The 12,956-nt window shown below is 43.1% G+C and overlaps 1 protein-coding gene across 4 annotated transcripts in view; it reads left to right on the top strand.

Moving 5' to 3' along the window:
- LOC118394762 (solute carrier family 22 member 23-like) overlaps positions 1-12,956 on the top strand; it is a 457,726-nt gene that overhangs the window by 427,023 nt on the left and 17,747 nt on the right. For all 4 annotated transcript variants that reach the window (XM_052463844.1, XM_035788289.2, XM_052463846.1 and 1 more), the window contains exons 4-5: positions 10,251-10,419; positions 12,500-12,627. In XM_052463844.1, the coding sequence (XP_052319804.1) occupies positions 10,251-10,419; positions 12,500-12,627 (297 nt within the window). The remainder of the gene's footprint in view (positions 1-10,250; positions 10,420-12,499; positions 12,628-12,956) is intronic.

Here is a 12,956-nt window from a genome sequence, read left to right as displayed (position 1 = left end):
TTAATGTTTTCCAAACACAGTGTACACTGGTTTTAACCAGCCGACAGCATTACATATTTTTTCTTTCTGGGATCCTTCTTTTGTTACACACGGGTATTCGGAGATGCTAGATGGCTAATTAGAACAGGTGGTCACCTCTGTCTTCCGTAAACAAGCGCTCTAACATGGAAATATGGCCGCGTGGGAACCCTAACCCTATAAAGATCTGTGGTAATTTATCATTTTAGTCTTAGCCATCACATCAGCAAGAAAGAATTGTCAAGTTCCAAAACGCTTACAAAACCGTATCGCAAGCGAGACATAGCCTATTAACGTTTGGACAGAGCTTCGGGGCAGTGTTGGCACATCTGTGTATATGGCAGAAATGTAAATGAATAGACTCTAATGCGCTAGCGTTACCGTCAATGAAATGTGCTAGGTCAACGGTACATGACTGGACCAAGGGAGTGACCATACACCAAAGGTATTTCATCATGGTTGTGTCACCTTGCCTTGCACTCCCAAGATTTCCCACGTCAATGGAATCCTTTCTTCTTCCTTCTCCTAAAGTGTGGCTGTGAGTGCGTAGTCATAATCTTGTCGGTCTTATTTTTGCTTTGTTAATCGTACACAAACGTCAATCTAGACAGAGGGACTGTAATCCAGGTAAAACTTTGCAGGGTTCACTGTCAACAACGGTATTTCCCCATGGAAACCACCATGGAAGCTACTGTCTATTTTTTTAGTGTGGTTTCATCTTACCTAGAGACACGACGCAGTGCTGCACTATATGGAGCTACTCTCTGTGTGACTTGGGTTTTACCCTGGTGACTCAAAAGGCTCTGGAGTGTGTGACAGTAATTCCCCTTTAATTACGTAGGAAAAGTGCTCCCTTCCATCTAGCTTCCATCTGTCATTCCCCGCCTGAAAGTATTGGACATGGTATGTTTGGGCACTGGCTGCTGCTTAGGGGCCTTACTGTACCTGCATGGGGAAACACTGAGGGTATGGTTAGTAAGAGAACATAACCAACCTCCTCTCTGTTTCCCCTCCCTTAATGATCTCCCCAGTGCTTGCCAGCCAGCCATTCAGTGAGCTCTTCGGCGGGCGGTAAGCCCCGGTAGGGGAGAGGTTTGTGTAAATGCCTTTGTTCGCTGCACTGGCCTGTCAGATTCGGACAGGGCTGATGTGAGGCTCCTGACACAACCCCTATCACCATCCAGACAAGGGAGAGGGAGAGCATTGGGAGAAACAGAAAGGCAGCGCGCTAGAGAGAGACTGATGGAGCAAGGGATAGGAATATAGCTCACTATTGATGTGATGACTCATTATTACTCTTTTGGTGAGGATTTGATGGTCTCAATCTCTTTTTTTTTAATGCTGGCACAAGTGTGAATGTTTGCTGTGCTAATGTGTGCATTTACCTGCAATGCCCAGGATGTGTGCACTCCAAAGCAGTGGGCCATATTAAGACTAGCACATCCATATCCACCCTATTTTTAAAACATAGCAGAATCACTAATGAAATGCAGTGGTATTTCTACCTCAGAGTTCCATCACTGATGAGGCCTACAGTATGTTAGCATTTTTGCGCTGTAGCGTCAGTAGAAATACGGTATGTTAGCATTTTTGCTAGGGTTATTGTGCTCAGGAGCAGTGGGTAGACTTGGCTAGCTTGATTTGTTTCTTTCTCTGTTATTGTTAGCTCATTGTCTTGCCCCAGCTATGTAGGTCACTTTTCTTCTCTCCCAGCCTGTGATGTGATTTTGAATTAAACTATTTAACTAGTCTTCATTTTAGCTAGGTCATTGGATAAATTTAGTTGCCTATATTGCCAATTTATTATTTTAACATAATGAATCGTAAATGTTGACGACCATACTCCTATTCATTTGGCTAATCACAATAGTATACCGTGTGTTAGGGAGATCACAGTATTTTGTATATCTACAGCACATAGAAATCATATCAAACCTGAACATAGGCCTTAGCTTGTTGCATCATACTTGTTGCATCATACTGTATCATTCCAGAGCACATGTGATCCTGGGATGTTGAACAGTGTCTAAGCAGACGATACTTGATGATATCACTCTCTGGCTGCAGTGTGTTCCCCAGGCTTGCCCCCGCCTGCCTCGCTCACGTGTTGTCTCAGTACTCTGGCATCTTGCTGAGAGATGAGCTGGTAGAGCTGATGATGTCACCAAATAGCTAACTAGGAGTGCCCCAGCCCTGTGTACTAGTAGGAATCACAAGTTTGTGTGTGTAGAATTATCCAGATTTGACTACATGTTGTTGCCAAATGCCTAACACTTCCTTGTACACTTGGGTTGTATTTCACAAAGGGTTAAGTTCAGTCAACTTCTACACTCATTAAGAAATAACTTCAAAATAATTGTGATTTATATGATTACTTTAACTCGTCTATACTCTCATGTTTATAAAGATGGAATGAGTTAAGTCAGTTACTTTGAATCACTGCGTCCTCTACGTGACCATATTTGGTCATCTATTCAGAATTCCACACCTCCAGATGAAGGTCGTGTGATCTTCTCACCGGGAAATCTAGTCTTTTTATCAGGAGGTGACTTCATCACACCTTGCTCTGTTTGTGCTAAAGGAGCAGGGTTGCATCTTGATCACTGTGAAGTAGTGACATTAAATGAAATGTACTATTGACTATCTGATCAGTCCATTCATTCCAGTCTGACGTATTGTAGTCTTTATGCTTCTCAACACTTATTGGACTGTATCGATTATTCTGTGTAGTTACAACTTAGACACTAGAGCCTGCACTCACTTCAACTTAATTACATACACAGTCCTACTCCTAGCTCTAATGTACAGTTAAGAATCTGCTGTACATTCACATTGCTGTACATTTAGCATTGCACAGAGAAACTGAGAAGATGCACAGGAAAACACTTATCTACTCTGACGGTGTATCCCCTGTTTGCCATGCTCTATCCTGGTCTGTTTCCCCTCTGGTGATGGGATAGTAAAGCTGGTTTATTCAGGCAGGATTTGGGCTCTGTTCCCCTTCCTGCTGCAGTATGTATGGCTGGGTTCTGCTGCTCAGACAGATTGACTGTCGGTAATTAGTGTGTGTGTGCGTGTGTGACCGTCCGTCCGTCTGTATCCACAAGCTTTAATCTCCCAGTACAGAGGGAGAGAAGAGACTGATGTGCAGACAGACACGGAGGTGGGTGGGTTTGAGTGAGTGAACGTGTCTGTGGTCATGCTGAGACTGAGTTCATGTCGGTGACCATATGTGAATGTAGGACGCTCCCATGGTGAAGAATGTACGAGTCTGGGATCCTTGTACTGTAGCTTCCATGTCATTTTATATTTTTCATTAATTGATTGTCTATGGGTCTTAGCAAGCAGTTGCTTATCAACAGATAGTATGTTGGTTTGACCCATCTGTAGAGCATTTACAGACGGATTATCCAGACTATCCCCATTCCCCCAACAATGTAACCGGATGAGTTAAAGCTGAACGATGGAGGCAAGGATGGAGGACCCTGACTTAGCTAGTTGACTATACTAGGATGAGTTAGGGTTGCACTAGTATCAGTTGAAGCAGAATGAAGGGGCCACGGAGGACACAGGTTTAACCATCTGACTAAACTCTGATCTGTTTCTGCTGAATGATGGAGGCACAAAGGAATAAAGGCTGAATAAAGGCTGAATAAAGGCTGAATAAAGGCTTAATGGAACATGGACCAGTTAGTGATGTATAGCTCTGGCCCACTAGACATTAATGAGCGCTGAGATCAGCCCTATTTCTCAGAGACGGATAAGGATGTCTAGGCAGGATAAATGGTGTTTTTTTTTTTCTCAGCCAGAAGAGAGGAGGAAATCTGACTGGCTGAGAGATTCACTGGGAGGGCTACCACGGAACCCCCTCCGTCCTACTCTTCACGTCGTCCCCCCTCTCCCTTCCTCCCCTCTCTGCTCTAGATGAGTTATGGTGGAGACTCGGTGCTTCCTCTGAGCAGGGTAAAGTTCACTTTTGTGCTGGGTGTACATTCCCACCGGCTGCTCTGCAAACTTTTGTCCCTTTATTCTTATCTCTCACCCCTAGGCCCCTTCCTCTCCCCTGGGGCTATATCCCTCCCTATCAAAGTCCCAGAGTCATGGTTGGATGGGGACTTTCTATCCCATAGCTTGATACTGTAATAGGCCCATATTGCTGACTCAGTTTTATTCAATGTACAGAGACATGACTCAAATTTTCATGATGTATCCAAAGGATGGACGGGCACCCTTTGGATACGTAACATTTGCCCAGTACTGTCCAATGTTCCATACGCACAAAAAGCTTATTTCTCTCAAATGTTGTGCACAAAGTTGTTTACATCTCTGTTACTGAGCATTTCTCCTTTGCTAAGGTAAGCCATCCATCCACCTGACAGGTGTGGTATATCAAGCAGCTGATTAAGCGGCAGTCATTTACTCAGGTGCTGTGCTGGGGACAATAAAAGGCAACTCTAAAATGTGCAGTTTTGTCACACAACACAATGCCACAGATGTCAGGAGGGAGTGTGCAATTGGCATGCTGACTGCAGGAATGTCCACCAGAGCTGTTGCTAGAGAATTACATTTTCAATTCTCTAGCTTAAGCCTTCTCCAACGTTGTTTTAGAGAATTTGCCTGTTCGTCCAACCGGTCACACAACCATAAACCACATGTATGGCATTGTGTGGGCGAGCGGTTTGCTGATGTGGACAGAGTGATAATGCACAGCCCCATGTCACATAAATCTCTACACAATTTCTGGAAGCCCGAAAATATTCCAGTTCACCCATGGCCTGCCTTCTCACCAAACATGTCACCCATTGAGTGTGTTTGATGCTCTGGATCGACTTGTACGACGGCGTGTTCCAGTTCCCACCAATATTCAGCAACTTCGCACAGCCATTGAAGAGTGGGCAGCGTAGCCTAGTGGTTAGAGCGTTGGACTAGTAACCGAAAGGTTGCAAGATCGAATCCCCGAGCTGACAAGGTACAAATCTGTCGTTCTGCCCCTGAACAAGGCAGTTAACCCACTCTGACCTAACCGCCTAGGCCGCCATTGAAAATAAGAGTTTGTTCTTAACTGGCTTGTAAAATAAATTAAAAGAACAGGATTGGGACAATATTCCACAGGCCACAATCAACAGCCTGATCAACTCGATCTCCTATGCAAAGGAGATGTGTCATGCTGCATGAGACTGGTTTTCTGATCCACGCCCCTACTTTTTTTAAAAGTATATCCGTATTCCCAGTCATGCGAAATCCGTAGATTCGGGCCTAGTGAATTTATTTCAATCTGATTTCCTTATGAACAGTAACTCAGTAAAACCTTTGAAATGGTTGCATTTACATTGTTAAGTATACAGTTGAAGTCGGAAGTTTACATACACTTAGGTTAGTCATTAAAACACAATTTTCTACCACTCCACATATTTCTTGTTAACAAACTAGTTTTGGCAAGTCAGTTACTTTATGCATGACACAAATCATTTTTCCAGTTGTTTACAGACAGATTTATTTAACTTAATTCACTATCACAATTCAGAGTCAGAAGTTTGCATACACTAAGTTGACTGTGCCTTTAACCTGCTTGGGATAGGGGGCAGCATTTTCACATTCGGATGAAAAGCATGCCCAGAGTAAACTTCCTGCTACTCAGGCCCAGAATCTAATATATGCATATTAGTAGTATTGGATGGAAAACACTCTGACGTTTCTACAACTGTTTGAATGATGTCTGTGAGTGTAACAGAACTCATATGGCAGGCAAAAACCTGAGACAAATCCAACCAGGAAGTGGGAAATCTGAGGTTTGTAGTTTTTCAACTCATTGCCTATTGAATATACAGTGTCTATGGGGTCATATTGCGCTTCCTAAGGCTTCCACTAAATGTCAACAGTCTTTAGAACCTTGTTTGACTTAAATGTAAATGTAAATGTATTGGGGGAGAATGAGAGTTGATTCAACCATGTGTCTGGCAGTGCCATGCGCTGATCATGCGCGCACACGAGAGGTAGCTGCGTTCCATTGCAATTCTAAAGACAAAGGTTTGTACCAAAGACAAAGGTTCTAAAATTCTCCAGTTGGAACATTATTGACGATTTATGATAAAAACATCCTAAAGATTGATTCTGGTTTGACATGTTTCTACGACCTGTAATATAACTTTTTGAACATTTCGTCTGAAGTTTTGCCTGGACTTGCCCAGGTCTTGTGAGTTTGGATTTATTTACCAAACGCGCTAACAAAATTAGTTATTTTGATGGACTTTAGCAAACAAAACAAACATTTATTGTGGAACTGGGATTCCTGGGAGTGCATTCTGATGAAGATCATCAAAGGTAAGTGAATATTTATAACGCTATTTCTGACTTTTATTGACTCCACAACATGGCTGGTATCTGCATGGCTTGTTTTTGTGTATGATTATTGCATGGTTTGCTTTTTCCTAAAATATTTTTTGAAATCTGACAGCAGTTGCATTAAGGAGACTTATATATATAATTCTGTGCTTAATACTTGTATCTTTTTATCAAAGTTTATTATGAGAATTTCTGTAAATTGATGTGGCTCTCTGAAAATTCGCCGGATGTTTGAGGCACAACATTACTGACCATAAAGCGCCAATGTAAACTGAGATTGTTGGATATAAATATGAACTTTATCGAACAAAACATACATGAATTGTATAACATGATGTCCTATGAGTGCCATCTGATGATCATCAAAGGTTAGTGATTAATTTGATCTCTCTGCCTTTTGTGACTCCTCTCTTTGGCTGGAAAATGGCTGTGTGTTTGTGATTAGGCTCTGACCTAACATAATCATATGGGGTGCTTTCCCTGTAAAGCCTTTTTGAAATTGGACACAATGGGTAGATTAACAAGAAGTTAAGCTTTAATTTGGTGTATTGCATATGAAAGTTACATATTTCTAAAATATTTTTGAATTTCGCGCTCTGCCTTTTCAGAGGAATGTTGTCGAGGCGGAACCCCTAGCCGTAAGAAGTTTTAAACAGCTTGGACAATTCCAGAAAAGTATGTCATGGCTTTAAAAGCTTCTGATTAGGCTAATTGACATCATTTGAGTCAATTGGAGGTGTATCTGTGGATGGATTCCAAGGCCTACCTTCAAATTCAGTTGCTCTTTGCTTGACATCATGGGAAAATGAAAAGTCAGCCAATCACCTCAGAAAAAAACATTGTAGACCTCCACAAGTCTGGTTCATCCTTGGGAGCAATTTCCAAATGCCTGAAGGTATCACGTTCATCTGTACAAACAATAGTACGCAAGTATAAACACCATGGGACCACTCAGCCATCATACTGCTCAGGAAGGAGACGTATTCTGTCTCCTAGAGATGAACATACTTTTTTGCGAAAAGTGCAAATCAATCCGAGAACAGCAGCAAAGGACCATGTGAAGATGCTGGAGGAAACGTGTACAAAAGTATCTATATCCACAGTAAAACGAGTCCTATAATGACTCTACCTGAAAGGCCGCTCAGTAAGGAAGAAGCCACTGCTCCAATATCGCCATTAAAAAAGCCAGACTACGGTTTGCAACTGCACATAGGGACAAAGATTGTACTGTTTGGAGAAATGTCCTCTGGTCTGATGAAACCAAAATAGAACTGTTTGGCCATAATGACCATCGTTATGTTTGGAGGAAAAAGGGGGAGGCTTGTAAGCCGAAGAACACCATCCCAACCGTGAAGCACGGTGGTGGCCGCATCATGTTGTGGTAGTACTTTGCTGCAGGAGGGACTGGTGCACTTCACAAAATAGATGGCTCATGAGGAGGAGAAAATATGTGGATATATTGAAGCAACATCTCAAGACATCAGTCAGGAAGTTAAAGCTTGGTGGACAATTACCCCAATCATACTTCCATCGTTGTGGCAAAATGGCTTAAGGACAACAAAGTCGAGGTATTGGAGTGGCCATCACAAAGCCCTGACCCAATCCTGTAGAAAATTTGTGGGCAGAACTGACAAAACATGTGTGAGCAAGGAGGCCTACAAACCTGACTCAGTTACACCAGATCTGTCAGGAGGAATGTGCCAAAATTCACCCAACTTATAGTGGGGAGCTTGTGGAAGGCTACCAAAAATGTTTGACCCAGGTGAAACAATTTAAAGACAATGCTACCAAATACTAATTGAGTGTATGTAAACTTCTGACCCACTGGGAATGTGATGAAAGAAATAAAAGCTGAAATAAATCATTCTCTATACTATTCTGACATTTCACATTCTTAAATAAAGTGGTGATCCTAACTGACAGATTTTTTTTACGAGGATTAAATGTCAGGAATTGTGAAACTGAGTTTAAATGTATTTGGCTAAGGTGAAACTGAACTTCCAACTTCAACTGAATGTCCGTGTGTACTGTATTTAGAAGGAGCGGGCCCTGGGAACACAAATGTGTTAGACACACAAACCCAGTAGCCGGGGTCAGTGAGGCAAGGGGGGAGGGCATGAGGAGATCATGTGATTGCTGGGGAAAAGACAGTGGTCAGATATTGTAGTGTTCTCAGAACAATGGGCCTTCTTTGGCTCACTGGACGTTCAGTTCTTGAAGTTGCATGCTCTATTAGGAACCCACACTGTGTTTGTGTTACTCAACTGCTTGTATTGGTAAAGGCAGCAAAATAAGATGATCACTTTTGTTGGTAAGTCTACCCCTAGTCAACCTTTGATATCACCCTGACGTTCAATGACCACCTTGTTGTCACCAAAGCCCTTTTAGTGCATTTGGTCACTCCTGTCACCCTGGCTTTCTGTGAGTGTTTTGCTTGACGTCAGCCGAGCACTTGTTCGTTTCAGCAGGCAGGGAAGGGCCCGAGCTGATGGTTGGCGGTTCGGATCTGGAGCGGGGAATTGTGGGACTGCTGATTTAGGAGGGGTGGGGAAGATTAGGGGCAGCTGGAGGAAGGTGCTCAGGTGGCCCCCACCTTCACCCCTCAACCCCCATTCTGCCCCTTCAGGAGTTTGTGTGTCTGCATGAGTGTCTTACATGTTATCATACGTAGTCATTCTGTACAGAATGTTCTGTTAGTGCGTCTGTATGTGTGATCCTCACAACCATAACACCAAACCAATGCTATTCCCATTGACCCATGACTTCACTCACAAAACTCCCACTGAGCTACAGGACGAGGTTATTAAAAAACCCAACATTCCCTCTCTTCACTCCTTCAGTCATAGCTTGGTCGTTCCAGCTGTGTTACCCCCCCCCCCACCCACCTCCTATCTCCCCTCTTCCCCCTCTTAGCTTGGTGGTTCCAGCTGTGTTACTGTTCCACGAACACAGAGCATTATTCATACGAGCTAGGAGGGGGGCAGATCCTAATTGAAATTCCAGGCTTTTCTTTGGTAGTGGAGCGGAGCTACAGCCTGCAGTCTCTGTATTATCCCTGGCCTGTCACCTTGAAAGACCCATCTGGAGCTGGGCAGCGTGCTCTGGCTGCAGAATGCGGCCGCCAGAAAATAAAACACTTGTCAAAAAAGACTGGAGGAGATGTAAAGGAAGAAATGAATGGAGGACAAAAGGCTGAGGGAGAGACTGGGGAAGAAAGAGGCAAAGCAACTGTTACAATACCAGACACATTGCCTGCTTTTAATATATTTTATAATGTGTGCTGCTACAGCGTCGAGCTAGCCAGCTAAGGGGCTGAGTTGTGTGTTTCTGCCGGCTAGCGGCTAGCGAGGTGGTGGCATGCATGCTAATGACTGTATGAATGAACCAGGATCTTTCTTATCGTATATGGGGAGAAGTAAGTACAAGTTGGCCATCGTTAGTTCACCGCAATGGGCTCGGTTCAGGGCAGTGACTCTTCAGTGCTCTTAAGACAAAATAAGCAAATATTTGACGTCATATTCTCTGCATGATAATTGCCGATTTATGCCGTGGCGTCAGTCATACAATGTCCCTGATCTTACCTCTGTATTGCATCAGTTCCAGACAAGGTAATTAGACAATGTTCACGATAGTGGCATCGGTATCAGGATACCTCCTCGCTGTGTGGTGGAACTAGTGCCACCACTCTCCCCTCTGATCACTCTCTGTCAAGTTGTGAAAATGTGGGGGTGACATTGTTGACCTTTTGGTTTGACTTGTAGGCTAACCTCTCTCCTCTTTCTCTCTTCGTCCGTCTGTCCCCCTCCCTGCGGTCGAACTCTGTCTGGAACTGTGACTGTGCTTATGTCTGTATTATAATATTACTCAAGTCTTCTCTTTCTCTTTTCCAGGGATTGAGCTGTGCCTACCAGCCTGGCGTTTCTCCATGACCATGGTTGCCAGCTTCGTGGTGCTGGTCGGGCAGCTCCTTATGCCAGGGATGGCATACCTCTGTCGAGATTGGCAGGTCCTGCAGGCTGTCATCATCTGCCCGCTGATCCTCATGGTCTCTTATATCTGGTGAGGACAACACCTACTTTACTCCCCATCTCTGGCAAAGCACAAAACAGTTTTGGGACAGGCTATACCCCCACCACCTGCTTTAATTTAGCATCTTAGTATTGATATATTTAGCTGTTTATTATACGGGTGATCCCATTGAGATTGATACTACTGATTTAATTTACTTGGTTACTTGCTATAGCCTACCACTCCCAATCATCATACACTACAGTTCATGATTGGGTTATATTGTAGGCTAATGTGGGTTCTATTTATCCAATGCTTATATTATGTACACTACCGGTCAAACGTTTTAGGACACCTACTCATTCAAGGTTTTTTCTTTATTTTGACTATTTTCTACATTGTAGAACTATGAAATAACTATTAAGTAACACACATGAAATAATGTAGTACCCAAAAAAGTGTTAAACAGAGATTTGTTTAAATAGCCACCCTTTGCCTTCATGTCAGCTTTGCTCACTCTTGTCATTCTCTCAACCAACTTCACCTGGAATGCTTTTCCAACCGTCTTGAAGTAGTTCCCACATGCTGAGCATTTGTTGGCTGGGTTGAGGTTGGGGGGATTGTGGAGGCCAGGTCATGTGATGCAGCACTCATCACTCTCCTTCTTGGTCAAATAGCCCTTATACGGCCTGGAGGTGTGTTGGGTCATTGTCCTGTTGAAAAACAAATGATAGTCCCACTAAGCCCAAACCAGTTGGGATGGTGTATCGCTGCAGAATGCTGTGGTAGCCATGCTGGATAAGTGTGCCTTGAATTAGACATTTCCACCGGTCTGTCCATTTCTCGATTTTTCTTGGCCCAAGCAAGTCTCTTATTATTATTGGTGTCCTTTAGTAGTGATTTCTTTGCAGAAATTCAACCATGAAGGCCTGATTCACACACTCCTCTGAACAGTTGATGTTGAGATGTGTCTGTTACTTGAACACTGCAGAGCATTTATTTGGGCTGCAATTTGAGGCTGGTAACTCTAATGAACTTATCCTTTATAGCGGAGGTAACTCTGGTTCTTCCTTTCCTGTGGCGGTCCTCATGAGAGCCAGTTTCATAGTGCTTGATGGTTTTTGCGACTGCACTTGAAGAAACGTTTCAAAGTTCTCAATGTTCCGTATTGACTGATCATGTCTTAAAGTAATGGACTGTCGTTTCTCTTTGCTTATTTGAGCTGTTCTTTCCATAATATGGACTTGTATACCCACCTACCTTGTCACTACACAACTGATTGGCTCAAACTCATTAAGAAGGAAAGAAATTCCACCAATGAACTTTTTAACAAGGTACACCTGTTGAAATGCATTCCAGGTGACTACCTCATGAGGCTGGTTGAGAGAATGCCAAGTGTGTGCAAAGCTGTTATCAAGGCAAAGGGTAGCAATTTGAAGAATCTCAAATATAACATTTTGATTTCTTTAACACTTTTTGTTGGTTACTACTTGATTACATATGTGTTGTTTCATAATTTTGTTTTACAATGTGGAAGATGGTTCAAATAAAGAAAAACCCTTGAATGAGTAGGTGTTCTAAAACTTTTGACCGGTAGTGTATGTATGAAATAGAAGTGGGAATAGCGAGGCATGGGAGAACATGTAATTGGACATTCTGTCTTATCTGTGTAGAATCAGAGGGAAGCTTCTTGGACCAAAGGGAATTTTCCAGCGTTGCTTCCCCACTGTAGTAACAGCCATAATAGTGTATGATACTTAATAGCTTAACATCCATTCAAATGACCTCTACTGTTCATGTTACTATAGCTGGTGTCTCTAAGGCGTGGGCCTCACACTGTATACCTGATGAGCGGCAGGTAGCATAGTGGTTACGAGCGAGAGTACAGTATTGCAGTTATTAATGAGTTTCAATCAGCTAGAAAGAAAGCATGAATGCACACACACTCTCTCACTCACAAACACACACACACTTTCCAGTACCCAGGGATTCCCGCAGAGCCTGAGGAAGGAGGATAATATATTGATGTTCCTTTCAGCCTCATTAAATCCCAATGGGGAAAAAAATACTAATTTAATTGATTCAACGGTTCATATTTTCTTGAGCAGGTTGTTCTCTTGTTTCCATGTAGGATCTTCCCCGAGTCTCTGCGGTGGCTGCTGGCCACTCAACAGTATGGCCGCTCCAAGTGGATCATGGGACACATTGCCAAGAAGAACCAGGTTAACACCGAGCTGGACACTGATCACATCCTCACAGGTATAGTACACAGGGGAGAGGAAGAGGTCATCCCTTTTTTAACTGCTCTAGTCACAGGTACACATCTCAGTTTTAAAACTGCCGATATTAATGCTGTGTAACTACTCACAGTCTTCGGGCTTGAATATCTTTCTCTGTGTATTTGCTGTGCTTTTGGTTATTTGAAAGTGGATGAGTTTGTCTTCTTCTGAAGGGAAAGGACTTTACATCTACTATTTCCCTAAGCAAGATCTGCTGGCTTGTCTCTGAGACAGAAGTGCTTGGTCAGTCTGAATGGATCTGACTGGGGAAATCCCCTTCCTTCCTCTATGCCTGGTTCCCATAGTAAC

This window comes from Oncorhynchus keta, chromosome 15 (assembly GCF_023373465.1).
Source record: "Oncorhynchus keta strain PuntledgeMale-10-30-2019 chromosome 15, Oket_V2, whole genome shotgun sequence".
Lineage (NCBI taxonomy): Eukaryota > Metazoa > Chordata > Actinopteri > Salmoniformes > Salmonidae > Oncorhynchus > Oncorhynchus keta.
This window is presented reverse-complemented; position numbering and strand designations above follow the sequence as displayed.